Consider the following 17,112-nt stretch of genomic DNA (forward strand, 5'->3'; position numbering starts at 1 on the left):
TTTTAATTTTGTCTTTTGGCAGTTTCAGTGATATGTAGGCTCCATAATCTCAGATCCCTTTAATTTAGTTCTGCCCATTGTTCTGGGAACCATACATCGCTTTTCATGGAATTACACTCTATGTATCATTGAAGGTTCCATGTGCACCGCCGTATGATTACATCTGAAGGTGTATCTAAATTAAATTTTAGTACTTATAAGATGTGTAAATGTTGAGTTCTGCTCATCCCGGGGCTAGAGGGCGTTGACGGTAGCTTGTATTTCCAATATACCGTCCATAAACAGGCTCAATCGATCCGAGACTGCAACATTTTCGTTTACGTCGTTGGGCGACCAGTGGTTTTCCACCATTTCTATTTTAGCTGGTCAAATATGAACAAAGATGATTATATTTATGAAAGAGATATACCCGTTTGGGTGTAGTTATAAATGAAGCGTTGTAGGGGAGTGTATGAAAATTATGCGCAAATTGCTATATAATTGAATTTTGGGACGGACATGTAAATTAAAGTGCTAGATTAATGTGAAGCAGGTACGCCAGGTAACTGCCTTTCATACAAATAATGCGCTTGTATTATTTTATACACGTCATTGACCTATGATGTGTCTTGGTCGGTGCCAAATCGTAGATACCAGTTCACATTATAACCTTGACGTTCTGAAAGAACATTGCTTCAAGTCTTCCTATCGCTGATTCAGATATCTTATTCTAACATAGATCCGACACTAACATATTTTAAGTCTATATAATACTAATAATACTATCAAATGGACATTTTAGCAGACGACTGCGATTGAACGTCGGTGAAACAGGAAACGCTTAATTTTGTATGACCAGTCGTACATGTTGAGCTTGGGTCTTTTCATTGATTTGTCAAACAGTTTTTGCTATGACGGGAATATAGATGTGAAATCATGTGATAACTCACAATTATGTAAAAGGGCCTATAGTTTTAAAAGGGTACTATTATCTTTTCTGACATCATTGCTTAAAATCAAATAGGAATTTCTCATTGAATATTTCAATTTATTTTCCATATTAGTTTTGTGTTGTGTTCATACACATTTGATATAGAAATTACACATGTAACCGAATGTCTAATGCGTAGGAAAACAGATTTTATATGTAAGAGTAAGCTATAAAATTAATGTAAAATAGCAGATAATAAATCTATAAAAAGACCTTTTTGTATAGACCTAGCAAAATAAGAGCAAACTTGATTTCAGAATTTGTCCATTAAAGGCAGCAACACCGCTCATGTTCCCTTGTACGCCCTTAAGCAATATAGAATCTGTCCATTAAAGGCAGCAACACCGCTCATGTTCCTGAAGGACCGGAAAATATAACAGCGCCAAATTCAAGTAAGGGGAGACTTTTTACAGCCACTACACGGCACTTAAAGACTGTTGTGGTAGTTAATAAAACCTATATAAAGATCCTTCGGAAAGCCTTCATGTGAGTCACTTATGATACAATTTACCATGAGGTGTTTTATAATCTGTAGCGAACCATACTTTTTTCTTCTACATAGTAAATCTTGTCTAGTGTTTTGTCACCTTTCATTTTATTTTACATTCCATGTGCAGACTTCTTTCTTTTTATGAATTTTTATTTCATTTTCTGCACGTCTTGAACAGACTTTTGAAAGAATTTCAATAATCAAGTGAAAGTGTAACCTCAAGAGTGTTTACAGGCTCTTCTATGACTTGACATGGAATCCTAGTTTTCTACCTCAGGTAATCTTTTATTAAACATTCAACTGTTATGAATAGCAGGTACAATGTGTGGCCTCTTAAATGTTGGCATTATGTTGTTTTTTTATTTGGTATCGTTACTTAGATTTTTTTTACGTTATGAAACACAGCTGAACTTGACGTAGATTTATTGAAACTAAAACTTGACCCAGATTTCACAGATACAAGCATTCTCATAAAGGTCAAAGATCAAGTTGAAATCTGACGTCAGGAATATTCAAAGTGTTTGCTTCTTTGAATTAACCAAACGACTTTGTTTATGTCTGGTAACATAGTTTTCAATTTCTATTTCTAGTACATTTATAATAGATTTTATGGAGAAAAATATCAAACAGAACTTATGATGGTCAAGTAGGTAATCGATTTTAAACTTATCCAATATTTCATAAACTAACAGTGTGACAAAAACACGATGAGTATGTAGAATATGCGGCCTCTAGAGTGACTTCAAGGTCTTTCTATGATGGTTGCCTAGTGCTTGAGCTGACGTAACCGAGGTTTAAACAAGTAATTTTGTTGGAAGATCAAGTTCAGTGTGTGGCTGAAGTGTTAACAAAGTCTTTCCATGTTTTAATCGAGGGACCTATTTTTTGATCACCCAGTGTTGAACTTTCATTAGGACTTGTGCAAATTGTATGTTAACAGTAAAACATCTCAGGTGAGGTAAAAGGTTTGATAATACAATATAAGACCTTGCGGTTGAGTTGTGACAGGGTGAATGATGTTTTCCAATAAATAAATACACAGAACAATATGTACGACGAATTATGAATACTTATTTTGAAACCATCATATCAAGTTTAATATAAGTACATACCAGAATGTACGACCGAAGCTTAAGTCATATTTCAACCAAATATTGTGATTTTTCCAAATGACTTTGTCTATTGGTTCATTACATGTGAGGCTTAACACTGCGTTCCCGGGAAGTAGCTTTTCTCGTTTTTGATAAAACATTTCCGGAAGACAGACGATTACCAAGTCATATTCCTGTTCACAACATACTAATGGGTGATAAAACAAGTCATACGTTTTTGAATTTACCAACTTTTCATAACATTAAACAAAATATACATATTGTTGCAATTTATAATTGGCATGTTGGATAAATACATCATGAATGGTTACAACTGTCAGGTTAAACTCCTGAAATACACTGTACTAATAATATGCTAAACATATGGACTACATCCGATAATTTCGATCTTTGGGCAGGTTATTTTGTTGGGAATGTTAGTATACAATTAACAATACAGTTCGTAACAACCATATCAACTATTAACAATAAATAATACATATATAATGCAACAGCAATAATGAACGTATTTTATACATGTATATCACATTTGATTATTTACTGAACGATTAAGTTCCTCGTTGAACAAAAACACTAAATGCTGTAATAATGTAATAATGATAAAAAGTGTATATTGTCTACTTCTAATAAAATGCCTTTGATTGACAAAGTAAAAACCTCAGTTAAATGCTGTAATCTCATGACCTTTGACTTGCATGTGTGACACTGGCCTTGACCTCGGACCTACTGAGGTTGTACACTGTACAAGTTGTCGTCATGAGGTTTACAATTGATACTACTCTTATGAATATCCTTCCAGTGGTTTCGAAGACATAGAGCGGATACAGAATTAAGCTATTTGATCTTTGAACTTGAAATGTTGCCTAACGGCCTGGGTTGTGCACTATGCATGTCGTCATGATGAGGTCTACAATTGACGAGATACGGGGCGGACACAGATTTAAGCAGTATGACCTGAACTTAAATTTTGTGACACAAGTCATACGCTCTACACATTGTCTTGTAGACGTTTAAAAATTGATGCTAGTTTCATGAAAATCCTTCCAGTGTTGAAGAAGATATGGAGCGAACAAAAATGAAGCTTTTTGATCTTTAATCTCTAAGTTCGGCCTTGACCTTGAACCTGATGATCTAGTAGTGCACTCTACATGTCGTCTGGGTGAGGCTAATAACAGGTGCTAATTCAACGAAAATTGTTTCGGTGGTTAAAAAGATATGGAGAGGACACAAAATTAAGCTATTTTATCTTTGAATTCTGTGACCTATACCTTGAACTTAATTACCAAAATCATATGCCCTGCACATCGTCTCAATGACGTAAACTATCGATTGTAATTTTATGAAAATCCATCCAGTGTAGAAAACGATATGGAGCGGACAAGAAATTAAGGAATTTGATCTTTGACCTCTTCGTGCGGCCTTGACATTGAACCTTATAAACTGGATTATGTACAGTACATGTTGTGGATAGGGCTAACAAATGATGCTAGTTTTATGAACATTTAAGGTATTTGATCTTTGGGCCCTAAGTTTGATCGCCAGGTATAACTTTAATATTGGACCTAGAGACCCATGTTGTCTGGTCTGCGTGGCGTCTTGAGGAGTATAAAATCTTATGCTAGTTTTATGAAAATCTTGCCAGTGGTTTAGAAGATATGGAGCAAAACCCAAATTAAGATATCTGCCTTTTAAACTCCAAGTGTGAACTAGATCTTAGTGCTAGTGACCTGTATTGTGCGTCTTGATGGGGGTAACAACTGAAGCTAGTTTTATTAAAATCTTTCCAGCGATAAAGAAAATATGGGGCGGACACGATGGACGGATGTGCATGACTCCAATATAACCTCCAAATATTTTGAACCTAGAGGAGTAACAAAGCAATTTGATAAACTATGAAGTCAGCTGGTATATATTTTCTCAAGAGGTTTGATATATCTGCTGAGCCTGCGGAGATTTTCAGAATATAACGTTACAGTGATAGACTTTGGAACATTATCTTTCTCAACAGTAAAAATACATACCAAATACATCATACAGAGACAAACCCGTCTTATTTAATTTAAGCTGTCTGACCTTTTTGCTTTGTTTGCATACTAGATATATTTTCATTATTTATCTTAATTACATTACTATACAACATATCACACTTAATTATGAATGAATCTTACATAATGCCAATAATAAAAATCTATGTAATTCTTTAAAAACATCTGCATGTTTTCATTCTTCAAATAGTAACGTGAAATAATTTTCTCTTACATGACATTATTTTTTTTTAAATACGTGGTGTAATTCCACTTTAAAGATTATGATCATAGTTTGGTCAGTTCTCTATAGTGAATCGGTCAATGATACAAGTGTTTTAGACACTGTTGATGTAATATTTAGATACGCTACAAATCTTTTCATATTTTGATAACACAGAGTTACAGACAAACTTTTTTACATCAAATAATACATTGCAAAATATTTTTCTCCCTTCTCCCGCTATTCATCAGTTGGTTGGCTTCCTAACATTTCCTTCGCCTTGTAACACGTTGACACAGTGGTTCTTTGAGACATTGTTATGTTCTATAAAACCATTTCCGGCAGAATTTGGCCCATTTTTTACCGAAGTATTCCGAAGTTTTTCCGTAAGGTTTTCTAAATCTTCAGTCGTCTTCCTACACAGCTCCTGCATCTGCAGAAGGCTTCCTTCGAGAGTGTATGCAAAATAATCAGATTGTGTCTCTGCGTTCGATTTAAATGCTGTGATGCAGACGATGATGTCATGAGGATGTGGGTTGTAACAAACGCCGTAACCATCCGGTACTACCGGTCCGTAACACATGAATGTATCCATTGTCGTGTTCACCTGGAATTGAATAAAATCAAAAATATACTGTCTTATTAACTTGGTAATATTTGATTTGTTTTCTAAGTAACATTTCAAAGAACAGTATTTTAAGCATACAACCGTATCAAAGTTCAATGCACAACGCCATTTGCATATGTACGTGTTACTATGAGTTTCTAAGTCAGAATGGATGCGCTTGCATGTCTAGTCTCTGTGCTTTTTACTTTCTGATTTAACAGAAATGAGTTTTATCTTGCAAATGATTTTTTAAAAAGATCACCGAAATGAGTGGATTCTTTTCTAAGAAAAGAATTACCTGATGTAAGTCGAAGTTCTCATTACAAACACGTATAAAAATAAGCCAACATATATGACAATGGCGTATACCAATATGTTCATTACTAAATATTAAAACAGTTATACTTACCTGGCTAGTGGACAACGTAAAATGATTGGATTTCTTGTAGGTCTCGTCAGTGAATATGTCAGGTACAGTGTCATGCTGATCAGTCGCAATTTCTCGTAAGCCAAGTAAGTGACAATCCATTCCATTTCCAAGAATTGTCTGAAATGTTAAGGACGTTTCTACAATCCATGAAAAATCCAACGATATACCAGTCCAGATTAGCAACGTACGTTATCATTTTGTTGCACTATCACAGTAAGTGGAATAAGACATCAAACATGAGGAATATCTCCCCCTATCATATGCAATATTTCAAATGCAGATGTACATTCTTTGCCTGCAATATTTACGAAGTATTCATGATCAATTTAATATTTAATAAAAGTGATTGTTTTCTAAGCAAATGCTGGAAAATCAATCAACTAAACAAATAAATGCAGAAAAATCAGTATACAGTTTCAGACTCCCTTGTTACTTAGACAAGGCAGCCTGAAAGACAGTTAAATCCCCCGCCACTGTTAGGGATAGTGAAAGGGTAAACCTTTGACCTTTAGCTTTGACCTTGACCTTGAACTGATATGACTGACTTATAATTTCTGCACAACGTCTTGATGAGGTGATCATTTGACCCAAGTTTCATGAAAACCCTTCAAGGGGTTTAGGAGATACAGAGCTCAAACATTTGACCTTGAGTTGTGACCTTGACCTTGAGTTGACATGGCTGACTCATGGGTTCTGCACATCGTCTTGATGAGGTGATCATTTGACCCAAGTTTGATGAAAATCCTTCAAGGGGTTTAGGAGATATAGAGCGGACACAAAATGGAAGGCTCAACCATTTGACCTTGAGTTGTGACCTTGACCCTAAGCCGACATGGCTGACTCATGGTTCTGCATATTGTCTAGATGAAGTGATCATTTGACCCGAGTTTGATGAAAATCCTTCAAGGGGTTTAGGAGATACAGAGTAGACACAAAATGAAAGGCTCAAACCTTTGACCCTAAGCTGTCACCTTGACCTTGAACCAGCATGGCTGACTCGTAAGTTCTGCCCATCGTTTTGATAAGGTGATGATTTGACCCAAGTTTTATAAAATCCATTGAAGGGGTTAAGGAGATATAGAGCGGACACGAAATGGAAGGCTAAAACCTTTGACCTTGAGTTGTGACCTTGACCTTGAGCCGGCATGGCTGACTCATGGTTCTGCATATTGCCTTGATGAGGTGATCATTTGACCCAAGTTTGATGAAATTCTTTAAAGGGGTTTAGGAGATATAGAGCGGACACAAAATGGAAGGCTCAAACATTTGACCCTCAGTTGTGACCTTGACATTGAGCCGGCATGGCTGAATCATAGGTTCTGCACATCGTCTTGATGAGGTGATCATTTGACCAAAGTTTGATGAAAATCCTTCAAGGGGCTTAGGAGATATAGAGCGAACACACAATAGAAGGCTCAAACATTTGACCTTGAGTTGTGACCTTGACCCTGAGCCGACATGGCTGACTCATGGGTTCTGCACATCGTCTAGATGAAGTGATCATTTGACCCAAGTTTTGTAAAATTCCTTCAAGGGGTTTAGGAGATATAGAGCGGACACAAAATGGAAGGCTCAAAACTTTGACCTTAAGTTGTGACCTTGACCTTGAACCGGCATGGCCGACTCATGGGTTCTGCACATCGTTTTGATGGGGTGATCATTTTACCCAAGTTTCATGAAAATCCTTTAAGGGGTTTAGGAGATATGGAGCGGACACGAAAGTGTTACGGACAGACGGACGGAAGGACGGACGGAGACCATTCCTATAACCCCACCACCCACCCACCAATTGTGGCGGGGGATTAAAAACGCTGATGCGCTAGAATATCATAGATTTTCATTAAGAGAGTTAAACTGAATCCTGGTAATTTTTACTTACTGAGACAGTTGTATACAGCTTTATACACTATACTGAATTATCTAAATGTGTCCCCGTCTTTTGCATCGCGACCTGTTTTAGATTGATTTATCATTTTAATTGAGGTCACTGTCCTTCTAAGATAAACTGTCATATATAAAATAGACTATACAAGGTATTATGAATCTTGTCAGTAATGAGATTTCAAATGAGCTATTACAGGTTTATACTGATACTTAAAACAATTTGAACGATAGAGTATGAGAATAACATATAACAGAGACATGGTTCCGACAGAAATTGTCTATTCGTCTTTGCCCATTCGTCTATGTATTGGTAACCTATTAAATGAATGATTATTAATGATTGTCTGGAATTCCTACAGACTCACAAATAAGCATATCTCTGGCACCATTCTAAATTAATATACAATACAGCAAAGAACTTCATATTCTTAAGATATCTTTCATATCTAGACTTTTGTAGGAACATGCATATTCAGCAAAAATAGCCTTGAAGCCCCACTTTGTCGAGAATGATGATCTGCCGTTTTGACATAAGGCTGCTATTTCTTCAGTTGTCAGCAACTATATACACAAGATACTTCAATAACCTAATAACCTATCACTTATAAGCCTCCCAAATATATTAAAATCACAGTTTAGATACATTTTCTGCACCGGAACTATCATATTGTACATTTATAATCGTTGAATTCAATTCTATATTTGATTTATACTACTATTTCATAACGCAACACATTTGTTTCCCTTTCCATAGTCTTGACTATATATTGTATTTCAACAGTATGAACATATTTTGATAAAAGTTTCAACTGCAACTGATACATTAACCTTTACCTTGCTAAATTTCTAAAGTGGACTTGTCTATCATTTATCATTCAATTTGGTCAGTCTCAAATATTATTCAAAGTGTGTTCACTGAAAATTTGCTGACAGAATAGCGAACAGTGCAGACATACACGTACGTGCAGGCTGGTCTTGATCTGCACTGGTCGCAATGGCAAAATCACTTTCCACTAGCAGACTAAAGGTTACATACCCATTCTAAATGTCAATCACGTACGTTGACAAGTGTAAAGTTTTCTGTCACTTGTATTTCCGACTTACCTGAGTCATTATCATGGTTTGCCAAGCCATTGCCTTCCTAAGCAGTCCCATTTTCTCTTCATCCTGATATAAAATCCAAACACATCTATACTTTTCCGTGAATGGTAATATAGTTTTAATTGATCGTTCAAACAATCTATGCCAGTTTCATTAAATTTTGTGCAACCAATAGAAATTCTAGAATGCAATGTTTAGTTTTCTTTACCTTGTTTCTTAACTTGTGAAAAAGTTTTTTAACTGTGAGAAAAACATGTGAGCGAAGACGATTCTAAATATGTCATATTTGAAGAGCAGATACGATGTGAGGAAAAATGTATCAAGTGTCGTCATAACACTTATAAAGTACGAGTGAGCCTGATTCAATAAATCTTGTCACTTATGGCCTTCCATGGAAACTAGTGTACATAATAGCACGGGAGTATCATGTACTTGAAAACGAATGTTTAGTCAACGAATCACTGAAATATCGATAAAGATCAAATCAAATAACAATTGGCCAAGTTATACATTTTGTACACGATCAAAATGTGACTATATTTTAATATGAAATGAAATGTGAAGAACAAAAATAGAAATAGGGGCTTACATTTAAGCCCGAGTTTCTTAGTGGATCTCCAGAAGAAAACATTCTAGGAATTGTGTCGTATTCATGGTAGTTCTACAGTGGCGTTTAGGAAAAAAGTTTTTCCATTGGGTTAAACAATTCCAAAGGGACAAAAGAGTCTTCAAGGCAGTAACTGTCCAGTCAGTCATGTTGTTGCAGCAACAAACAAAAACACAAAAAAGCAATGCTGCCGTTTGGTGTATAGAATAAGATGGTCGATGTACTATTTCCCAAATAGCTCACCCTATCCATTTCAGAGGGACCGTCCGTAACATTTGTTGACACCAGAGTTAAGATTTTTGCCAGAAAACTGCTAAAATATCAAAATTGTTATCCTTAGATTTCTGAGTTGCTCATTGGGAATGTAACTTAGATTTATTATTTTGAGCCCTTAGGACACATAAATAAGAAACAATGGCTGGCTAAGTCAGATAAGGCTGGTCATTGCTAAAAGGCTAAAAAAAGTGCCAAGAAAGTTTCATATGCTATTTCCTTCAATTCAAGTGGCCCGGCGTAAAAAATTCTTAAAAACGACAGAAACCATTACAGTCAAATTCTGCAAAAAGTACTTACAGCTGTCAAAACTTCTATGAAAATGTAATAGTTTTAAAGGCATTTAGCTTATTTATGACAATACATCGAATTGTACAGCCTTTCTTATAAGAAGAATATGTTGATTAGATTGAGCACCCTGCTTATTCTCCTGATCTAAATCCATGTGACTACTTCCTATTGCCCTCGCTATAAATGTTCGCAGGTAAATACCATGCCACTAGACGTGCCTTTGGTTCTGGTTTTTCAGTGGCTAAACAGTATACCAACATGTTATGTCATGTTTAAGAAGATTTAGAAAACATGCTTGTCTCTGTGTAGGGAGAATACTTAGGCATATGATGACCAATGACAGAATTTATTGAATCGCCCTCGTACAACGGTTTTAGCAAATACAATGACATTTTCTGCATTCTTATTGACATTTTTTATGGCTATTATAATTCATTATACTGATAACCACTTTGATAGCAATTCTTCATTCGGCAGAACGAGAGCAATCAGATATTGGAATCTCGACTTTTCTACAGAGGGTCTCTCACAATAGAAACATTACTGATAACTATGTGTAACACTAATGAAGTGCTACTCTGGGGATTTGTGGCGAGTATGTTTATCAGATTAAATAGGTTTTCTAGATCTTTATCAATGTTCTTCGGGTCTTTACTGTAATTTGACGCCACCTCTATGGCTTTTCACGCCTCCTTGCTTAATTTATGACTAATCGATAGTCTTTGTATGTATGGGAATCCGACATTTGCGTTATAAATTCTGCACCATTCCAATTCTTCAGACATAGAAGGAGGAAAATGAAATGATAGTGATATACATTATTAAACGGCGTACATGTAGCACATTGCTTTAAGAAATAATTTATAGCAAAACCGTGTTTTAACACTATTTATGTACGATGGGCGTAATAATTTCACGAGGGCGTATCATCGCCCGAGTGTATAAATAGTGTTAGAACACGGCTTTGCTATAAATCATTTCGATTCTAATATGCCATTAACCTAGAACAGTTATAGACATACAGACACTAAATAGGAAAAATGGAATTCGCATAATGGCGGATACAAATAGTCCTCCGTTTTTTGTTGCTATGTAGAGCTATTTTCATTTTTTTCTTTGCAATGTTTTTGCTAAAATCAAATGACAGATCTATGCTTGACATGTAGGTAGCATTTTCATAACGAAATAACAACATAACAGAACTTTTCATGGAAACTTACACCACCACTATAATTTGGGGTATCATTGTTTAGATAATTTTGCAGTTTGTGCGTTTGACTAAAAACATTTTTCTTGCATCAAACATGACCGTCACTTTTCTTTTGATTTTTATTCAGCACTGGAAATATGTCAGTTTTATATAGAATAAAGAAGAACAGCTATTTAGTGTGTTGTAATCTATATAAAATATAGAAGCGCTCTTTCTTGGTCGCAACAAAATCTTTGACGTCGCCGCACGTTAACGTGACGTCATTCTAGCGTAAGCGTGTTTTAACAGAGACAAGCATATTAGAATTAGATGTAACTCTCATCCGAAATAAGTATTGTTTGATTTATGTAGACATGCAAATAGACAATATATCATAAATAACTTAAGTAAAATTAGCGTTCGTTGGATCTAATATATCAGTTACCGTTGATTCATTCTTTGCTACCATGGCCTTAACCCATTCTAAAGCTGCTGTCGAATTTGCCCGGATGTTGTCAACACGTCCTAGATGAAATCTGCGCGTCGATGCACTCTCATATGTTGACACAAGTGTTCCATGGATTCTATAATGAGTTATAATAATTTTGAAACGTAACAACCGGTGTGCATGTTTCTTCAAACAAAACAGTTATGTTTAAGATTTTCTGAGAGAGATCACCATTCTTGAATTCAGTTACATATTTAAAAAAAAATGGGAGATTATACTGCAGTCGAAATGCATTGTTTCTTTCCGTGTTACTGTCTTTACTATCAAAATATTACTTAAAAGTAATAACACGGTACGCGTTAGGGTGATAAATCAGCCTGTTTCACCACTATGGTTCCTGAGTTACATAACATATACTTTACATTATTGCATTTTAACAGCATGTATGTAACGTATTACACGTGTAGAAGAAAATAACATGCACGCTCCAGGAATTAAAGAAACAGACCGCTTCCAATACATTAAATGTGAGACAATAAAACAAAATATTTTCTTTATAAAACTGTGGAATCAATTCGTTTCAAACGTTTAAATCATGCAGCAATTAACTATTTGACAACGCTTACTTGGTACTTCATTTATTTATCATGTTATTAGCCTGACAATAATATTGTCTTTGACAAGGTTGACGGACTAATATTTATCGACCAATTTTCGAATTCCATATTTTACACACTTTATCAGTTATCTTAATTCAGTTTAATTTGAATTTATCTAATTTATGTACGCAACAAATAATTCTCTGAACTCTTATTGTTTTTATCTCTAGCTAGAGTTTACAAATCAAACATGCTATTCTCACGCCACATGTATAAAAATAACATCACAATGTTGATATTAATCAAGTTCTCGGAAATGTCTTTGCACAATATTTATTACATTTTAATGATGCAGTTCTTCTAGATTTAGATATTCATTTATATTTTACGGATTGAAAAAGGTCTGTATGTTCGATTTTGTACTTAAAAGTGTTATGTTTTGCAAGATATTAATTTTTCTGCGCTTGCTCATCTAACTATAATATCAAACACTTTTGAATTGTAAAATGGTCTTAAATATATACCGAAAGGATATTGATTTTACTTGGGTAAACTTTCGTTTTATTGTTATGTTCCTTGAATTTCAAAAATGGTAAATATTGATAAAGGCTGCCGTTATCCCGAGCGATTGTTTCAGACAGTTGTACCAAATGGGAAGGAGTACAAAAATCAATAAAACTAAAGATTGTAGACTGATACTTAAAGCAGCTAAAGCCGTCGCCTTAAACTGTGTTAAGTTTTATACCCCGCCTTAAACTGCGTTAGTTTTCCATACAGATCTGAATGACCTGTTTGTGTGTACCTCGGGACCAGAAGTATGCGGGTATAAATCAAAACCCAGTCTAATTTTCAGGGGCCCTCGTAGGCGGGCGGCACATTGCGTTGTTTCCACGAAGAATCAAAGCCTTGAAATATCTGAGTGTTGGGTGTTTTTGGTAGATTTATTTCTGTTTAAATGCCAGTATATGAATATACATGAATGAGAAACAAATACAAATTTAATGTGCCTCATATCTAAGATGAACTCTGCCTGACTCAGCTTGTGATGTAACCATGGGCTGGAATACCTTATCATTGATAGATCTTATATAATCTAAGTGGTCAGTGCGAGAGGATCCAGGTTGAATAAGAACTGATTGTTCATTGATAATTCATCCGCATTGTTCATGAATGGGACTATTTTGTGTAGCACATGAACATCTTTTGGATGTGATTCGGAATCAATTAAAGATGCTATGATTGTCAGAAATACACTTTAACTTTGGTAGCGGGATAAACCCGCAACCAAAAACTATATAATGATATCTAAAAACAATTCACTTGTAGTTTGCAAACTACAAATGTATACTGCAACTGATTGAAATCAGTTTCCTAATAAATGACTTAACAAATATTCTAAAGATTATCATGATAAATACAATATGTCTCGTTGTTTATTCTTCATTTTCTTCATTTGTTATATTTTCAATGAAAGATATTTACTTGTACCCGCAATGAATAAGTTCTTCTCCGCCCTGTGATACTACGTACATCAGTTTTCTTGTCTCTGTCTATACCCGCATACCTCTGAATGGTGCAATATTCTAACGCAAACATTTTGCTATAAACCTTAGCATTTATTGGCAATTACCAGCAAATATAATTTTACCAAAATTACTTTCTGTATAGATTATGTAAATTCAAAAACTAAACCGCAGTTTTGTCAAATCATGTTTCGCTTTTATAAGCTTCTTCAGTTGACTTACATCTACAATACACGGAAATGACGCCGGCGCTCCAAACTTACTTGTAATAGGTGAGCTGCAGTGCTAACTGGATAAAGGAGTCAGGACTCATATTATTTTCTTTTGGAAACTCCTTTCCAAAATGATCAAAACGAAGAACATAAAGGTCTAGGTCCGCTATAGCTCTGAAAAAAGACAGATGTTGTAACATTTTCAAGCTGAATTCCCTGAACAGCTTCTTAACATCTGTTAACATATATCTTTTAATTTGAATTTAAGAAATGCTATCGATCTCTTGTATAGTCTAGCTTTCAGACATTTTAAAATTGTTAACAATCAACAAACTTTCTGCAGTTCCGAAAACCAAACTGTAATTGGTTGATTTTTCCTACCGCAGCCGACATAGAATTAAAGATCAAACTGGAGCGGCAGATATTGCATAATCATATGCTAGGATCGTGAAGGATGTTGTACATTTTAAAGCCTATTATGAACCGAAACTGCTACTATTTCCCATGAATACGTTCTATGCTTCCAGTATAAAAACACCATTTTTCAAATATTCTATGGCACCCCGTACTTTGAATTCGCGCTCGTGCATTTTCCAGTCCATCCTTTGAGGTCATTTAGTTCAATGAAAAGTTTCGCTTAATCATAAACTGGGGAGTGCGAGAGGTGATACGCATTTCTCTCTCTCTCTCTCTCTCTCTCTCTCTCTCTCGTTAACAGAGTCTGCTAAGTTCTTGCTTCCAAAAGATCTTCTCATTTAGATTGCATTCATCAATCGTTAGCAAAGGAAGGATGCACTCGATATAATATACTTTGCGCGTTTTATCAAAATGCAAATAGCTCTACACATTATATATAATCTGGGAACTATTCTGCAGATTATGATTGAAGTTTCGTTCGATATATAGCATGCATGTATTGAAGTTTAAATAGTGTTGATGTTCAATTGTTCTCAAATTACACTCCATAGTGACCACGTCTCTTTTTCACGAGTTGAAAAAGGATTAATATCTTTAATTTTGGAATAAAGTTGTATTGATGCTATATATCAAATGAAACTTTAAAACATGCATACTAACTCTAGATTATTATATGTCAATATGAACATGTTTATAGGCAAAACAGACATACAAAATGGATAATATGATGTAATTATTACGAATACCCTGTAGGTCAGAGACCACCAATTCAAAAAGTACAGGGAACTTACTGGGAATGAGGTAAGTGTTTACCTGGGAATAAGGTAACGTCTGTGCGTTCTGATTGATCAGTCATGTAAACAAACCCAGGAAGTGATTATTTTTTCAAAATTGATATTTTTTCACTGCATTTACAGTATTTTATTATACATTTTGACAAAATTTGCTACATTTTATGTGTATTGAAAAAAAGTTTTATCAAACGAATTTCTCCCGCCATGTAAATGATGTAAACAGGGGGTCATCTCATTCACACGAAAATTTCTTAAATAAAGTATCATTATTCATATGTTTTTCATTCAATATTTTGGTAGAACTGAGATAGCTCTTGAAAACTTTGTAATTAGATATACATTTTTCGATGTATGGAAGGCCGTACACGCCATAATGTTACAATGTAAGTCTATTGGAAAACAATTGGTGGTCTCTAACCAGTATGGATACTTCTTCTGTATAAGCAATGTAACAGAAGAATATTATGTGCCGTCTTCGACGCATTCACTACAAGCCCAATAGAACTGAAAGTTCGACGAAACCTTATCGATTTTGCAGTTGATCAAACTGAGACTGTGTTGATTTCAATTGTTCCGAAGGATCTTACAGATTTTATTCTAAAGTGATATTGATTAACATTGTAAATAAAAGTTCCTTATTTAACAAAACGTTCAGTTATCGTTATAGTGAACAAATGTAAAGGCGCATTTTCCTACATGTTCATGCTAGTGACAGCTGCTTTTATTTCCGTACGGACAATATCTGACAGTTTCCATTCCAATTTGAGTGGTTGTGGTAGCTCACACAGAGACTGCATACGTCGTAACTTCTTTTCGTGTACTTCTTGCCTTTAAAACAATAACGTAAATTTAACACTGCATTAACTTCCATAGTAAGAATAGGTTTACAAGTAACACCAGTGGGTTATATACGATCCGGAAGAAGGTTTAGTACAGGTATACAACAATAAGTTGTCTCTGAGATAAGCTTTATACGCGATGCTCGATATTGTTGGTCAAGCCTGTTATCATTGCAAAACTTTAGATACATCTGTATACAAAACATTTGGAAATTTATATCGTTTATTCATATTCATAACATATTGACTACTCTTTTCTCACATAGGTTATCCCACACTACTGTGACGGACTACTTCATGCAATGAATATACATGTTATTTATATAAAATTATTAAAAGTCAGGTACCTTTATCTTTTCTCTCCGTTCCTAATAGTGTATTTCTCTATTCAAAATTCGTTACTTTATGATAAGAACGTACCGTTACGCTACAAACGATAAAACTAAAGCGGAACTTTGTTATTGTGCGTCACTGAAATGTTATGACGTCTTTTCTGCTTACGGACGTCAATTTCCCGCGTTTTAGATAGTTCCATATTTTCATGCTTGTTTTCATTGTTTCTGTTGTGGTATGTGAGAAATAGAATCCATCATTGGTGTTCGGTTAAGATCAGAAAATCCCAACCCTCGGGCGCACCGCTCAAGTCTTAAACTCGGCACAGCCTAGTTTAAGTCTTGAGCGGTGCGCCCTCGTGTTGGGATTTTCTGATCTTAACCGAACACCAATGACAGATTCTCTATATCTTAATGGATTGCGTGTTTTGATGACATACTTACATGTATTTCAGAAGATGTTCTATGAGCTGGACAACTGCAATACCTTCTGAGGGAGAATGTTCATAGTTCAGTCCACATGCACCATCTTGACAAATGATGAACTGGAAGTATTACAAACTGAATAGCTGAATTTTATGAAAACAAGGATAAATTTTCAATATAAAAGCTAGGTTGAAAGAAAACAGTCCATCACAATTATGTACATACGGATGTAAATATGGTTATCATACAGATAAAATATACAGGCAAAGCAAAACGTATAGACACCAAGAACGGAACTAATAAAGAAGGAACACATATACC

At 35.0% G+C, this 17,112-nt stretch overlaps 1 protein-coding gene across 1 annotated transcript in view; it reads right to left on the reverse strand.

The window, feature by feature from the left end:
* Positions 1–1,837: 1,837 nt before the first annotated feature.
* Positions 1,838–17,112, reverse strand: part of LOC123564475 (choline O-acetyltransferase-like) — a 79,463-nt gene continuing 64,188 nt past the window's right edge. The window contains exons 10-16 of the mRNA XM_053537103.1: positions 16,810–16,910; positions 15,891–16,022; positions 14,035–14,157; positions 11,647–11,785; positions 8,845–8,907; positions 5,836–5,973; positions 1,838–5,426 (exon numbers count right to left, since the gene is read on the reverse strand). Coding sequence (XP_053393078.1) covers positions 5,067–5,426; positions 5,836–5,973; positions 8,845–8,907; positions 11,647–11,785; positions 14,035–14,157; positions 15,891–16,022; positions 16,810–16,910 — 1,056 coding nt within the window. The 3' untranslated portion in view covers positions 1,838–5,066. The remainder of the gene's footprint in view (positions 5,427–5,835; positions 5,974–8,844; positions 8,908–11,646; positions 11,786–14,034; positions 14,158–15,890; positions 16,023–16,809; positions 16,911–17,112) is intronic.

The sequence above is a fragment of the Mercenaria mercenaria genome, chromosome 2 (assembly GCF_021730395.1).
Source record: "Mercenaria mercenaria strain notata chromosome 2, MADL_Memer_1, whole genome shotgun sequence".
NCBI classification, from domain to species: domain Eukaryota; kingdom Metazoa; phylum Mollusca; class Bivalvia; order Venerida; family Veneridae; genus Mercenaria; species Mercenaria mercenaria.